We start from the raw sequence: 15,271 nt of genomic DNA on the forward strand, positions 1-15,271 counted from the left end.
CACAATGATTTAGGGTTACTGCGGGTAAAAAGTTTAAGTGTTACTGTGGGTACAATGTTTTAGGGTAACTGTTGGTACAATGATTTAGGGTTACTATGAGTACAATGATTAAATGTTACTGTGGGTACAATGATTTAGGGTTACTGTGGGTACAATGTTTAAATGTTACAGTGGGTACAATGTTTTAGGGTTACTGTGGGTACAATGATTTAGGGTTACCGTGGGTACAATGAATTTGTGTAACTGTGGGTACAATGATTTAGTGTTACTGTGGGTACAATGATTAAGTGTTACCGTGAGTACAATGATTAAGTGTTACTGTGGGTACAATGATTTAGGGTTACCGTGGGTACAATGAATTAGTGTTACTGTGGGTACAATGATTTAGTGTTACTGTGGGTACAATGATTAAGTGTTACCGTGGGTACAATGATTAAGTGTTACTGTGGGTACAATGATTTAGGGTTACCGTGGGTACAATGATTAAGTGGTACTGCAGGTACAATGATTTAGGGTAAATGTGAGTACAATGATTTAGGGTTACCGCGGGTTTAAGGATTAAGTGTTACTGCAGGTACGATAGTTTAGGGTTACCGTGGGTACAATGATTTAGGGTTACTGTGGGTACAATGATTTTGGGTTACCGTGGGTACAATGAATTTGTGTTACTCTGGGTACAATGATTAAGTGTTACCGTGGGTACAATGATTAAGTGTTACTGTGGGTACAATGATTTAGTGTTACTGTGGGTACAATGATTTAGGGTTATCGTGGGTACAATGATTAAGTGGTACTGCAGGTACGATGATTTAGGGTTACCGTGGGTACAATGATTTAGGGTTACTGTGGGTACAATGATTTTTGGTTACCGTGGGTACAATGAATTAGTGTTACTGTGGGTATAATGATTAAGTGGTACTGCAGGTACGATGATTTAGGGTTACCGTGGGTACAATGATTAAGTGTTACTGTGGGTACAATGATTTAGGGTTACTGCAGGTACAATGATTTAGAGTTACTGTGGGTATAATGATTAAGTGGTACTGCAGGTACAATGATTTAGTGTTACTTTGGGTACAATGGTTAAGTGTTACTGTGGGTACAATGATTAAGTGTTACTGTGGGTACAATGATTTAGGGTTATCGTGGGTACAATGATTAAGGGGTACTGCAGGTACAATGATTTAGGGTTAATGTGAGTACAATGATTTAGGGTTACCATGGGTTTAAGGATTAAGTGTTACTGCAGGTACGATGATTTAGGGTTACCGTGGGTACAATGATTTAGGATTACTGTGGGTTCAGTCATTTTAGGGTTACCGTGGGTACAATGATTTAAGGTTACCGTGGGTACAGTCATTTAGGGTTACTGTGGGTACAATGATTAAGTGTTACTGTGGGTACATCTGATGATAACATCTGAGACACACTGTCATGCCAACACTATGTTTTTCCTGGAGTTTTGATATGGAACAAATGAGAACTTACTGAAGGATGAGGTTGAAGTATCGCACACACAGCTCTGTTTGGCTGAGAGTCAAGTGGACAGCAACTGTGGAAGGAAAACAACAACACACAACAGTAAACCAATGTATTAGTCACAGATATATATAAATGAAACTTAACTTTCTATTACAAAATAGTGTAAATGCAAAAGGCTATCAATCCTTTTTGAATTAATTAAGTGGTGTAATATACAATGTATGTTCCCAGCAGATTTATTTCATCATCCGTGCGAAAATATTTTCTTGGATGTCTTAAGGTTGTCATTTTGTAGATCATGCTTACACAATGAGATCATTACCCTTGGCTTGGTAAGTAATAAGACCTGATCTATACTGGATTTGTACCTTTAGTTAAGGGAGTAGAGAGGATGACCTGCCAAAGATTGGGAAGCACAGGTATCTGTCTCATCTTCACAACACTAGCCAGTCTCTTCAGCACGTATTCCAGGGGAGACAACTTAAAAGAGTCAAAAGTCAAACCAATTTACACAAAATGGATATAAATCAACAAGAAAGACACTTTGGTGGCACATGTCTATATCATTATAAGGCAAGCTATTTTCTGATGTAAAGACTTCCCACGTTTTCATTTTATTCATGTATTATTTCCAAATGGACAAATATCAACTAAATAACTGTCAGAAAAAATGATCATAAGGTGTCGTGCACTTAATTAAACTGAACATCAGATTACAATAGTGCTATAGCAATTTGTGTTCCGGGAAACAATCTGATATATATTGAACAGAATGTGAAGTATAGGTCTATACATGACTCTCACAGTAAAATGATATTCAATTACTACCCTCAACAAATTAAAAAGTGTAAGGTATCATGACAGTGAAAGCCCCTATACTCTATGACTTACCAGCTGGAATGAGTGTAGTTGTTGCAGCACACTGGTCCAGAGCTGGAGGTCGTGTATGTTGTAGTCGAGGCACAGAGAAGCCACCAGCAGGGCTGCCTGTATAACAGTATAGTACACTTCAACCCTAATGTTCTCTCTCATATTGATGTTTTTATACAACCTCCTGATGAAAGTAGGTTGACCTTTTTATGATGGTTTACTGGAAACTTTTTATCTAGCATGCATCAGATTTATATGAAATATTGTGCCCAAAACAAAGTATGCTGCAAGTTACTATAATGCATAGATTTAAAGATCATAGCCTAATCTCATATTTTAAAACTCATTTCCAGTTTGTCTCCGACATTACAACAGAAAGAAAAGTGTATGTACAGTATAGTATACTAAAAACGAAAAAGAATTCAGCAAACACATTTCTCCATGTCATATTTTCAAAATTGTATATAAGTTATTGCAATATAATGATATTCTGTCAGAGAATTTCAGGTGGAGAATGTTGGTAGAAAGTAGTTACAGTTTTTTGGTGGCGATGATTCCTCCAGATACCCTTGATAAGTCCCTCCTTATTGGCCTCCTCAAAACTCTGTACTGTGTGGAGGATATGGAGATTTTCCAGGTCCACCAAGTACAGCATCATCCTCATCATGTGTCTGCATAGAAAATCCATATAAATATGTATTGATAAAGCAGATCAACCGACATCAGAAAATATTGAAGATCAACCTAACATTAGGGATATGTCATGACAAAGATTTATATATGTAGACCTTGGAATAAGAAAATTCCACTTACATTATGGGGTTTTCAAAAAATTTTCTGCAGACTTGTACTCTAAATATGAACTTGTATATCCCCATGTGACTGCCCCTATTAACAGTGTGACCTACCTTACTTGATCCAGAGATTTGTGGAACAATTTCTGTATGGCAGCTTTGTCCCCTATCTGCAGAAGACAGCGCAGAGCTCGCACACGACACATGTTCGTGATGTTGCAAGCTTCCTCCATCTTCTTTTCCTATCAACAACCCACCAAAGATTATCAGTAATATGTAAACAGCCAAAATAATGATAATTTGGATGCACGAATGTTGTCTTACAGACTTTACATCCAACCCAAAGGCTGTTTCTCTACAAATTGACAGAAAATATTATGGTTCTTACCTTAAATGCAAACTCAAACAAGAACATGGCATTCTTCTCTCTCGATCCTCTCTGCAGTATATACAGCACTCTAGAATAACAACACAGCTACTTTTTACAAGATGTTAATTATTCACTGTAAGCAGAAAGTCTAGCCAAACACAAGGAGCTAAATGCAAAGTCTATTAAAAAAGACAAGCATCTATATGCAAAAGAAATGGAGCTAAGCACAAGCTCTAACTAGTTGGTCAAGCAGAATATCGTTCTTGGTGATCTATGTTAATTAAGGATTAACTTGAATATATTTTTTTCATGTTATGGAGCTATAACACAAACAAGGTTACGGCGAGCGGTATATAATACGCCGTCACACATTGAATGAGCAGTTGTTTGTATGATTGAAATATATGAAGTATTTGTGAGTAATTGATATTAAAAGAGAAATCATTCAACATAACTGGTAGATCAATGAGTGCACTGGAAGCAAGGGCATCACTCCATTAAATGCCACGCCATCATGGAATTCCATAAAAAAAGAGGACATTGTTCGTGTGCCAGTTGTAAGGCACTCTAGTTATTGAGCGGATATCCACAAATTATGGTCGGATAATGGCGGATATCGAATTTGTCTGAGCTTTCACCTTGTTGTGAAGTTTGAAGTTAATCTGTTAATAATTACTCGAGATATCGAGCGGACACTGTTTCGCCAAGTCCATAAAGGGGCATAACTCCACAAATTATGGTCGGATAATGGCGGTTATCGAACTTGTCTGAGGTTTCATGGTAATTAACCTTGTTGTGAAGTTTGAAGTTAATCCGTTAATAATTACTTGAGATATTGAGCGGACATCGTTCGCACGCATGCACGCATGCCCGCCCGCCCGCACGCATGCATGCATGCCCGCCCGCCCGCTCACGTGATAACATAATACGTCTCCGTCTTCGACGGGTGTATAAAAAGCGGTTTATGATGAGAGTACACTCCGTTTTTGTGTTATAGCTCCATAACATGAAAAATATATTCAAGTTAATCCTTATAATTTAATCTAATATACACAATCCCTGTGGAAATCCACTTTTATTGATGGACTCATGGATTTCACTTAGAAATGATTGCGCTGCTGTATCAGCCAATCAAAAGTAACGTTACAAACGGCAACGTCATTTTTTTACGTCATGGGCCGATAACATCAATTTTTAAGCCAATGAAAATGCTTGTTACAAGCAAGATTAAATTATTACATCATGTATATCCTTATCATACTGAGGTTACCTCCAGCACCCACATGAAGTTTGATAATGGTTGGTTTTCTAGTATTGAAGTTGTGGAATTAAATGCAAAATCTAACCAAGATGACCAATAAACCGACTGGTGTAAAAGGCAAAGACTAAATGCTTCTCGAATATGATAGAGGGCATATAATTCCAGACCTAACACATGTCATCTAAATATCCTAAGAGGCCCAGCATCAACAAACACAAGACTAATACTGACCTTCTGAGATTAGCATCCTCATCATCGTCATCTGCGGACATCATCGTCTCATCTCCCAGGTTAAGTTGATCAAAACTAAATGTCACAGTCTGGAAACAAATCGATGTGATGCGAATACAAATCACTGACCATTGAACAGGACCTCAACATTACCAATTGTTGTTATGATGATAGCTCAAATCTAATTATTTTAACATGGACAAATTCATGGCATACAAAGTCATCAGCTTTGTCAGTGACTCGGAATAAGACAAGAGGCCCATGGGCCTAAACGGTCTCCTGAGTCTACAGTATTTATTTTTGTGGTTGAAATATGTACCAATTTGAGTAAAAAATAGTATAATGTTAACTTAACTTTGTCAGGACCATGAGCTGATCATTCCTAGACCAATTTTAAGTGAGATCGGCCTATTAGAACTTAGTAGCAAAATAGCGGCCATGGCAGCCAAATTGTATTTCTGATTGACCCGAAAAATAACAACACTTTGTCAGGACCATGAGGCGATCATTCCTACCAACTTTCAGTTCAATCGGTCCAGCAGAACTTGACTTTAAGTTTGAAATAGGTTTTCAAAATGGCGGCCGTGGCGGCCATATTGGATTTCTGATCGACCCGAAAAATAACAACACTTTGTCAGGACCATGAGGCGATCATTCCTACCAACTTTCAGTTCAATCGGTCCAGCAGAACTTGACTTTAAGTTTGAAATAGGTTTTCAAAATGGCGGCCGTGGCGGCCATATTGGATTTCTGATCGACCCGAAAAATAACAACACTTTGTCAGGACCATGAGGCGATCATTCCTACCAACTTTCAGTTCAATCGGTCCAGCAGAACTTGACTTTAAGTTTGAAATAGGTTTTCAAAATGGCGGCCGTGGCGGCCATATTGGATTTCTGATCGACCCGAAAAATAACAACACTTTGTCAGGACCATGAGGCGATCATTCCTACCAACTTTCAGTTCAATCGGTCCAGCAGAACTTGACTTTAAGTTTGAAATAGGTTTTCAAAATGGCGGCCGTGGCGGCCATATTGGATTTCTGATCGACCCGAAAAATAACAACACTTTGTCAGGACCATGAGGCGATCATTCCTACCAACTTTCAGTTCAATCGGCCCAGCAGAACTTGACTTTAAGTTTGAAATGTAAAATGTTAACGGACGACGGACGACGGACGACGACGGACGAAAACGGATAGCAATAGGTCACTTGAGCTAAAGCTCAGGTGACCTAAAAAACTAATAAACAACTTATGCAGCAACATTCATTCACAAAGCTTAGAAAGAATCCATTCATTAAGTCAATTGTGTAGCATCGTCACTTAATGTAAATCTAACTTGATACCTAAACTGTCCCAAAGCATTACAGTCTAACAACAAATAACCGTATACATGTAATAGTGGGAATTCAGTTTTAAACCCTGAATATTTTTTGAATCATGTTTTAAAAATCAATATATCTGGGTCCTGGAGATGACTTATAAACACATTTGATTGTATTCTGGGTAAAATTAAGCGTGAGTACCGAGTCTGAGCCCCCCTGTTTGGATTTGACGGATGGCAGCCATCTGTACAGCAGAGAGAGTCGAAGCTGCTCCAGGTCTACGTTATGAATACTGGCTATGTCCTCGGCAATCCTGTGGATGTCTGTAAAACAGGTTTCGAGTTATAACTACAAACTAAGCCTTGCCATACACAGTTAAACCATTCAGCATTAATTTTTGAAGGAGTGAAATGGAGTGAATGTGATTGGATAAAATCCTAGAACATCAGGTGATTCTCTAGTCACAAGACATAAAAACTGAGTTCATATAACCAAAAAGAAAACATGATACCAGATTCAGACACAAACCTGATATTAGTCACAGGATATGAAACCGGGATCAGCACCATAAGAAAGAAATAAGTTTTGACAGGTATTGAAATATAAGAAATTTTGACAGGTATTAGAACATTAGAAGGTTTGACAATGAACTATTCCTCTAAAATATCATCAGGATGATTCTACCGTACAGATACAATGCTACCGTGTCCCTACCAGGTTTGTCCTTCTCTGCAATTTCCTGGTCGACGATGCTGTTGTGTTCGTACAACTTGAGAAGGAGTTTGTTGGGGTTGCCTGCCAGTGATACGAGTTCAGTCTCGGCCACCTTATATACGAAGAGAACCTGCTCTGTCGCCAGTCTCTGCCACATCCCAGTAAACTTTACAAAGGCATTCATGGCTTTTTCTTTCTCTGTCGTCTGCAGCAAAGAATGAGTTTAATAATCAATCATTATCATAAAACTAATAGCTGCTATCAATTTATTAAACATGGAAACGTTCTTTATTTGATACCTTATTAATATCAAAGTTCTCAAATAATTTTATATAAGATCCTCGGGTGCATTACAAATTGTTTTGTCTTAATGATGCAACATTATTTTTTAAAAGAAAAGTAGTGACTTTCTTGTGAAATAGAAACCCTTCAACGAGTGGTGGTTGGTCCTCGTGTATTTATACAATTTGAAAATTAACTAAATCTACTTAGATAAACATGATAATGAAGTACCACCGACATTTTTTCCCCCTACAATGTTCTGTTATTATATCTAGAAAACCATACGTTTCTCTTGGGAGGAACACATTATTCCTGTTTCTGATGTGGGAAAGAATTGCCATGAACTGTGACATCACCATGGATGATGATGTCGCAAAGCACTGTTACTTGACATCATAATTATAAGACTGACCAATGAAATCACGTCCACTACTGGGTAGCCAAAAATGTTTACCAACTCCTAGCAGGTTCAACCCTTTAGTTGGAGAGGAGGAAACCATTAGAGATTGTGGGAGAAAGGTATTGGTCTCTCCTACTGCTCTTTAGTTCAAATCAGTATAAACATTCGGACCACAGTTGTTTGTTTATTAAGTAAGTTCAGACCTAGTAATCTGATGCTGCTTTCAGGCAAGCCTTGACAAAGCCATGCAAGGCCTGCACAAACATTTGCAGGTCCGTCAGGATTAATACCTGAAATTGTTAATTTATAAACGCACAAACCATTGTTCCGCTTAAACAAACAGGCCCAAGGTACCAGCAAAGATTACACCAAGAATCATGAAAGCAATATCTATACATTTACTGTTCAAAGATCCAACACAAACTGCATGAGGCAGCCAGCCTCTTGTCACCTACCCCCTCCACGATCACCATGCTGATCAAACACTTTAAATTCTGTTATCATGATGACTGACCAGAGCTGATAGAATGTGACCTTGAATACATCTACCTTTTTTTATCAATGCTCTGTGCCACAAATCTACACGATTGACTAGAGCTGATATAATGTTTCAGAGACCCACCTTGTCTTTCACGGCTCTATGCCACAACTATGCATAGCGTATACATCCCTGTAGTACTAACGACTGACTAGAGCTGATATAATGTTTCAGAGACCCACCTTGTCTTTCACGGCCCTGTGCCACAACTCTACATAGCGTATACATCCCTGTAGTACTAACAACTGACTGTAGCTGATATAATGTTTTAGAGACCCACCTTGTCTTTCACGGCTCTGTGTCACAACTCTGCATAGCGTATACATCCCTGTAGTACTAACGACTGACTGTAGCTGATATAATGTTTCAGAGACCCACCTTGTCTTTCACAGCTCTGTGTCACAACTCTGCATAGCATATACATCCCTGTAGTATTAACGATTGACTATAGCCAATATAATGTTTCAGAGACCCACCTTGTCTTTAACAGCTCTATGCCACAACTCTGCATAGCGAATACATCCCTGTAGAGCCTCTACCTTCTCAGCACCTTTATTAACAAAAACTCAATCTGAAGATTTTCTTATTAACAAGCATACAAAATAACACAATTTCTTTTCTGTTTAATAGAAATTTCTGTTCACAATTTCCATGCCTTCAAGTGGCAAATTTTTTCAACATTGACATCTTGTATGTTTCCAATATAAACACCATTCTCTCATGACCCATGCCATATTTTTGGTATTTCACATTACCCTTCTGGAAATGACAGCACAACGCCTCGCATCACAAATAAAGATGTCAAATCATGAATTAGGAGAAAGTAGGGTTGTTTTCTAAAAAATTCAAAAGAATTATGGCTTGTTTATAACAGTAAGAAACAATTGTTCATCAGCTTACATACCAAGTGGGAGTTCTTTAACCATCCAGCTAGCACAGGCCAGGGCCAGCTCACATTTGGACACGTTCCTCAGCAGCATCTGGACATCGCTGAGCAGCGACAAGTTGGCATCCTTTACATTCCAGTTCCATAGGCTCTTGTCCATGATTGCTGCACTGCCCACCGCTGGCTTCTTGTTCAGCTGCACATGTTTGCGCACCATGTTCTGGACAGTCACAATGTAGATCTGGTCTGCGGATAGCTAAGGTCAAATTAATTTAAAACTTGTGTTAGGATAAAATATCAAACCTTTCTTTTCTATTGATGAAAAGTAATTTCAATTTCAAAATTAAAAGTTTGTATTACTTTAGACATATTAACTGATTGAAAAATAATACGGAATTCACAGTATTAAATGGTCCTTTATCTATTATTTGGAAAGTAACTTATTAGTATCTGCTATGAATTTGAATTTCTTGAATTAGGCAAGTCTCATTTAAGGAATGATTTTTATTTTTTCAACATTTATGAGGTCATAACAACAATGGGTTTATGGACATATTGAATGAATCGCGTTAGCGATTCAGGTCAAATATGTCCAAAAACCCATTGTTGTTATGACCTCATAAATGTTGAAAAAATAAATATCATTCCTTATATTTACATTGACGAATCCTTTCAGTGGATTGATATAACAACGAATAAAACAAATAATCAGGGTTTGTTCCTGCTTATACACGGGTGCAACGCAGTGGCGAGAACAGTGTTTTTTCGCGGGGAAATGTGACACTATCGTGAGAGATCTTAGCAACTGCAACAACAATAACACAACAAAATGTAGTTCCATATTCAATGTTTATTTGTAGCACAGGACACGTGAATACGTGGATATTTTACAAAGCACAGTTCAATAATGTTTTAAGATGTAAGAATTAAGCATCTAGGTCGGTCGTTCCGAGTGAGTAGTTTTTGTAGTGTATTACTACGCAGTGTGATCAGGTTACTATCAGTTCCCACGTGCTGAGATTCTATGAACACCTGTGTTATGCATTTATGAATGTAATTTTTGTCAATGGGTCTAAGCATACAGAATGTAAATATTTACAAATGTAACTAACCTTCAACAGGTCAGCAATGGGCAGCCAAGTCATCACTGTTTCTTTCTCCAGTTCTGGTGCTGAGGCAACAACATATGTTTTGTGCACAATTTTAGCCATGAAATTTGACAAACTGAAGACTTTTTAAAGAAATATTCATGTAATTTCTGCCAATTTCAGTGGGTATTTTTTGTGTTGGTGGGGAGAGAAATTTACAGATACCTTGCACTAATGAGGCTTTATTTAATGAACTCTACAGACAAATGGTTGAAAGTTATCAATACCAATATTGTTATTAAAACCATTGTTATAAATAAGCAATTCAAACGACATATTTCTTCCACAGTGATATTTAAAACTAGAAAATGTCTGTAAGACATAAATGCCCCTGCTCATGGATGGGACAGGACGGTACAGACATGGGCAACACTATATGCCCCCCCCCCCCCCCCCCCCATTTTATCGCGGGGGCATAAAAATGACAAATATTTGCGGTAATAGGGAAGACTCACTGATGATTTTCCATGCCTCGCCCTCGTTGAACGGGTGAAGAGGAAGTCTCGTCTTGCTGTTTGGTGGCAGCATGTCCATAATGATCCTCAGCTGTTAAAACAAACACTGACCGATCAAAACCTATACCCATTGATAGCATGATCATATACCATAGTATTAATCAGCTGTTAAAACAAACACTGACCGATCAAAACCTATACCCATTGATAGCATGATCATATACCATAGTATTAATCAGCTGTTAAAACAAACACTGACCGATCAAAACCTATACCCATTGATAGCATGATCATATACCATAGTATTAATCAGCTGTTAAAACAAACACTGACCGATCAAAACCTATACCCATTGATAGCATGATCATATACCATAGTATTAATCAGCTGTTAAAACAAACACTGACCGATCAAAACCTATACCCATTGATAGCATGATCATATACCATAGTATTAATCAGCTGTTAAAACAAACACTGACCGATCAAAACCTATACCCATTGATAGCATGATCATATACCATAGTATTAATCAGCTGTTAAAACAAACACTGACCGATCAAAACCTATACCCATTGATAGCATGATCATATACCATAGTATTAATCAGCTGTTAAAACAAACACTGACCGATCAAAACCTATACCCATTGATAGCATGATCATATACCATAGTATTAATCAGCTGTTAAAACAAACACTGACCGATCAAAACCTATACCCATTGATAGCATGATCATATACCATAGTATTAATCAGCTGTTAAAACAAACACTGACCGATCAAAACCTATACCCATTGATAGCATGATCATATACCATAGTATTAATCAGCTGTTAAAACAAACACTGACCAATCAAAACCTATACCCATTGATAGCATGATCATATACTATAGTATCAATAATTAAATCAAAATACTGTAATAACTGTGACCCCAGATTCTGCAGATCAATTGAATGGACCCTCTCTCATTGAGATAAAACTGTGTAATACATGTATCTGCATCCTATTTCTAGGTCCCTTGATCTTCTGTTTGAAGCCTGTACCTAAATACAAAAATCCTTATACATAATCTTGGTCAAGAATATTAAGATACCTTATCCATTGTATCTTTTCTTTCATAATTTCTCTCAAAACTCCTGAACAGCTTCCATTATTGATCAATGTTGTCTCTTTATGGTTGAAAGTGATTTTCTTAACTAGTGTTAAATTTTTGGCTAGTTCTTGACAATTTTCTTGATTATGAAATACTCACATCTTCCTTATCTCCATCAGGCTGGTAGCGTAACTCATACTCTGCTGGGGGTTTTCTACGGATATACACCTTCAGGTAACTTAACAGCTTCAAACTCTGCCAATGAAATGCTATTCATTTATAATCTCTCCAAACAAACAAAAAATCTTAGTTTCAAATCCTAACTAGAAATGTAAGCCTCATGCTTATTCCCCACCATTACTCCCCCATAAAAATAGCAAAATAATTGAAATATTTCCACAGAAAGCTTCAATTATCTAAACACTTTATGTCACAATTCATAATAACACCTGCAACCAAAACATCAATGAGAGTTTGGAATTATTTTTAACATTTGGTTTGTATGTGAATGAATTTGATCAACCAAATACCATTGTGACCTTCACATTAAAACATACAGTTTGCAAAAGCTGTTCTTAACTCTTAAGATATTGTTTAATAGAATAAGTGACTTTTATCTTCAGTCTCTGTAACCTTCAAAGTTGGAAAAACTTCTTAATTATTACATTAAAGTTTGGTGATCAACTGTATAAAGTATGGATTAATTTCTGTGTAACTTAATTAATACATTAAAGTTTGGTGATCAACTGTATAAAGGATGGATCATTTCCATGTAACTTAATTAATACATTAAAGTTTGGTGATCAACTGTATAAAGGATGGATCATTTCCATGTAACTTAATTAATACATTAAAGTTTGGTGATCAACAGTATAAAGTATGGATTAATTTCTGTGTAACTTATTTAATACATTAAAGTTTGGTGATCAACTGTATAAAGTATCGATCATTTCCATGTAACTTAATTAATACATTAAATTTTGGTGATCAACTGTATAAAGTATGGATCATTTCCATGTAAATTAATTAATACATTAAAGTTTGGTGATCAACTGTATAAAGTATGGATTAATTTCAGTGTAACTTAATTAATACATTAAAGTTTGGTGATCAACTGTATAAAGGATGGATCATTTCCATGTAACTTAATTAATACATTAAAGTTTGGTGATCAACAGTATAAAGTATGGATTAATTTCTGTGTAACTTAATTAATACATTAAAGTTTGGTGATCAACTGTATAAAGTATGGATCATTCCCATGTAACTTAATTAATACATTAAAGTTTGGTGATCAACTGTATAAAGTATCGATCATTTCCATGTAACTTAATTAATACATTAAAGTTTGGTGATCAACTGCATAAAGTATGGATTAATTTCTGTGCATTACTTTCAGTCGTTTATTTTTCAAATAACTTAAAGCTAACAAGCATGTCTTTGAACAAACGCTGTATGTCTGGCTGTATTCAATAACAGTACAAATCCACTGTGCTTGAGACTTTGCTACTTTACCTTATAATAAAGCATAAAGTTTCTATGAATACATGTATATCTGTTATGGCCATTTTTATATGTAATACTTACGGTTTCTCTTTGAGGATCTCGGTCTATATTCTGCATTTCATTCAGGAGAAATTCTAGGGTCTCATAGTCATATGCATCAGTCTGAAAGTTAGTACAGAAACAAAGGTTTAAAAATTATTATCAAACAAGGGAGATGTCAGTGTCTACCAAGATTAAGATTTGTTCACTGTGTCTTAGATAATTCGCGACCTTCACACCAATAATTTGTTGGTAGGCATCATATACTGTATACCAGGAAATGTTCGTCGTAGTTAGATATTTTACCTTTTTTGCAAAACGTAACGAAGGCAAATTTATCATTACAGTGAATATAGGTAGACAACATAATATACATATCAATTTTATATGAAGGGCGAAACTAGCACTGGACAAAAATTGAATTTATGGTAGAAGGGTGAAAGTTTTACTGGGCAAAACTTTCCCAGTATACATATTATATATTTTCTTCTACATGTATTTTTCCAAGAGCTTATCTTATCAATACAGTATGGGTTAACTGATAGACTGTTACATCTTAAGATTAATCTAATATTTCTGGCTTTACCCTACAGAAATGTCATTATGGTCCACTGGGTTTAGAGTATTTCTATCTGAATTTGTACGTAAAGTGTCACGCTGTTGATATAATCAACCTTCAAAAGATTATATGTCTGTCAATAGCAGTAATAGTAGAAATATCACAAAGCATTGTGTTTTTTGAAGTCCAATCAGGACTGAATTTCGGCCTCATTACCCACAAAAAATTGGATTTTCCCGTTGATTCTTTGTCCAAAAGTTGTTGATTAAAAAACTGAAACAATTTTTAAAATTGTATATGATGCTTCATAACATATATAAGCTTTGGTAACGAAATCTTTTTAATCTTTTTAATGACAATTAGACGAAATCAAAATATTCTGGTACGAGTTAAATTCCCATTTTGAATGCACACTATACTTTCTAAATTCTGAAGCCCCCCCCCCCCCCCCCCCCCCCCCCCCCCCCCCCCCCTGCATATCATTTATATCTGAAACATAGCAAACCATGGATTCTGTTGGTGATTGGGCAGTACCTTTTTGTAGATAATCTGGAGTTTGTTCAGAAGAATATGGTCTTCCTTGATTTCTTGAATGGTTGCACGAGCCTTAGCTAGGAGTGACCGCTTGGCCAACACGCCTAGAGTCACATGGTCTGGTAACGTGAACATGTGGTCGAGGAACAGCAGTAGGCCTTCATCCTGGTCCAAGTTAAAGTCACTGTCAAATATATAAATGGTCACAGATTAATGTCAATTAATGTCTAGTATACAGACAAGTTACAGCCACTGTCCAGATATAGGACAGTAACAGTCTAGTATACAGACAAGTTAAAGCCACTGTCCAGATACAGGACAGTAACAGTCTAGTATACAGACACGTTTCAGCCACTGTCCAGTGTCCAGAACAGAAACAGCCTAGTATACAGACAAGCTACAGCTACTGTCCAGATAAAGGACAGTAACAGTCTATTATACAGACACGTTACAGCCCCTGTCCAGTGTCCAGGAAAGTAACAGTCTAGTATACGGACAAGTTACAGCCACTGTCCAAATACAGGACAGTACCAGTCGAGTATACAGACACGTTACAGCCACTGACCAGTGTCCAGGACAGTAACGGTCTAGTATACAGACAAGCTACAGCCACTGTCAAGATACAGGACAGTAACAGTATAGTATACAGACAAGTTCCAGCCACTGTCCAGATACAGGACAGTACCAGTCTAGTATACAGACAAGTTACAGCCACTGTCCAGTGTCCAGGACAGTAACAGTCTAGTATACAGACAAGTTACAGCCACTGTCCAGATACAG

General features: G+C 36.9%; 1 protein-coding gene across 2 annotated transcripts in view; it reads right to left on the bottom strand.

The window, feature by feature from the left end:
- The window catches only part of LOC110459179 (kinetochore-associated protein 1-like), a 51,935-nt gene that overhangs the window by 6,292 nt on the left and 30,372 nt on the right, over positions 1 to 15,271 (bottom strand). For both annotated transcript variants that reach the window (XM_021511315.1, XM_021511316.1), the window contains exons 43-58: positions 14,492 to 14,675; positions 13,441 to 13,521; positions 12,013 to 12,108; positions 10,758 to 10,848; positions 10,267 to 10,325; positions 9,173 to 9,410; positions 8,745 to 8,818; positions 7,049 to 7,253; positions 6,536 to 6,657; positions 5,009 to 5,097; positions 3,535 to 3,604; positions 3,261 to 3,388; positions 2,888 to 3,023; positions 2,374 to 2,469; positions 1,851 to 1,962; positions 1,489 to 1,552 (exon numbers count right to left, since the gene is read on the bottom strand). In XM_021511315.1, coding sequence (XP_021366990.1) covers positions 1,489 to 1,552; positions 1,851 to 1,962; positions 2,374 to 2,469; positions 2,888 to 3,023; positions 3,261 to 3,388; positions 3,535 to 3,604; positions 5,009 to 5,097; positions 6,536 to 6,657; positions 7,049 to 7,253; positions 8,745 to 8,818; positions 9,173 to 9,410; positions 10,267 to 10,325; positions 10,758 to 10,848; positions 12,013 to 12,108; positions 13,441 to 13,521; positions 14,492 to 14,675 — 1,845 coding nt within the window. The remainder of the gene's footprint in view (positions 1 to 1,488; positions 1,553 to 1,850; positions 1,963 to 2,373; positions 2,470 to 2,887; positions 3,024 to 3,260; positions 3,389 to 3,534; positions 3,605 to 5,008; positions 5,098 to 6,535; positions 6,658 to 7,048; positions 7,254 to 8,744; positions 8,819 to 9,172; positions 9,411 to 10,266; positions 10,326 to 10,757; positions 10,849 to 12,012; positions 12,109 to 13,440; positions 13,522 to 14,491; positions 14,676 to 15,271) is intronic.

Source organism: Mizuhopecten yessoensis, unplaced genomic scaffold, assembly GCF_002113885.1.
Source record: "Mizuhopecten yessoensis strain PY_sf001 unplaced genomic scaffold, ASM211388v2 scaffold9985, whole genome shotgun sequence".
Taxonomy (NCBI): domain Eukaryota; kingdom Metazoa; phylum Mollusca; class Bivalvia; order Pectinida; family Pectinidae; genus Mizuhopecten; species Mizuhopecten yessoensis.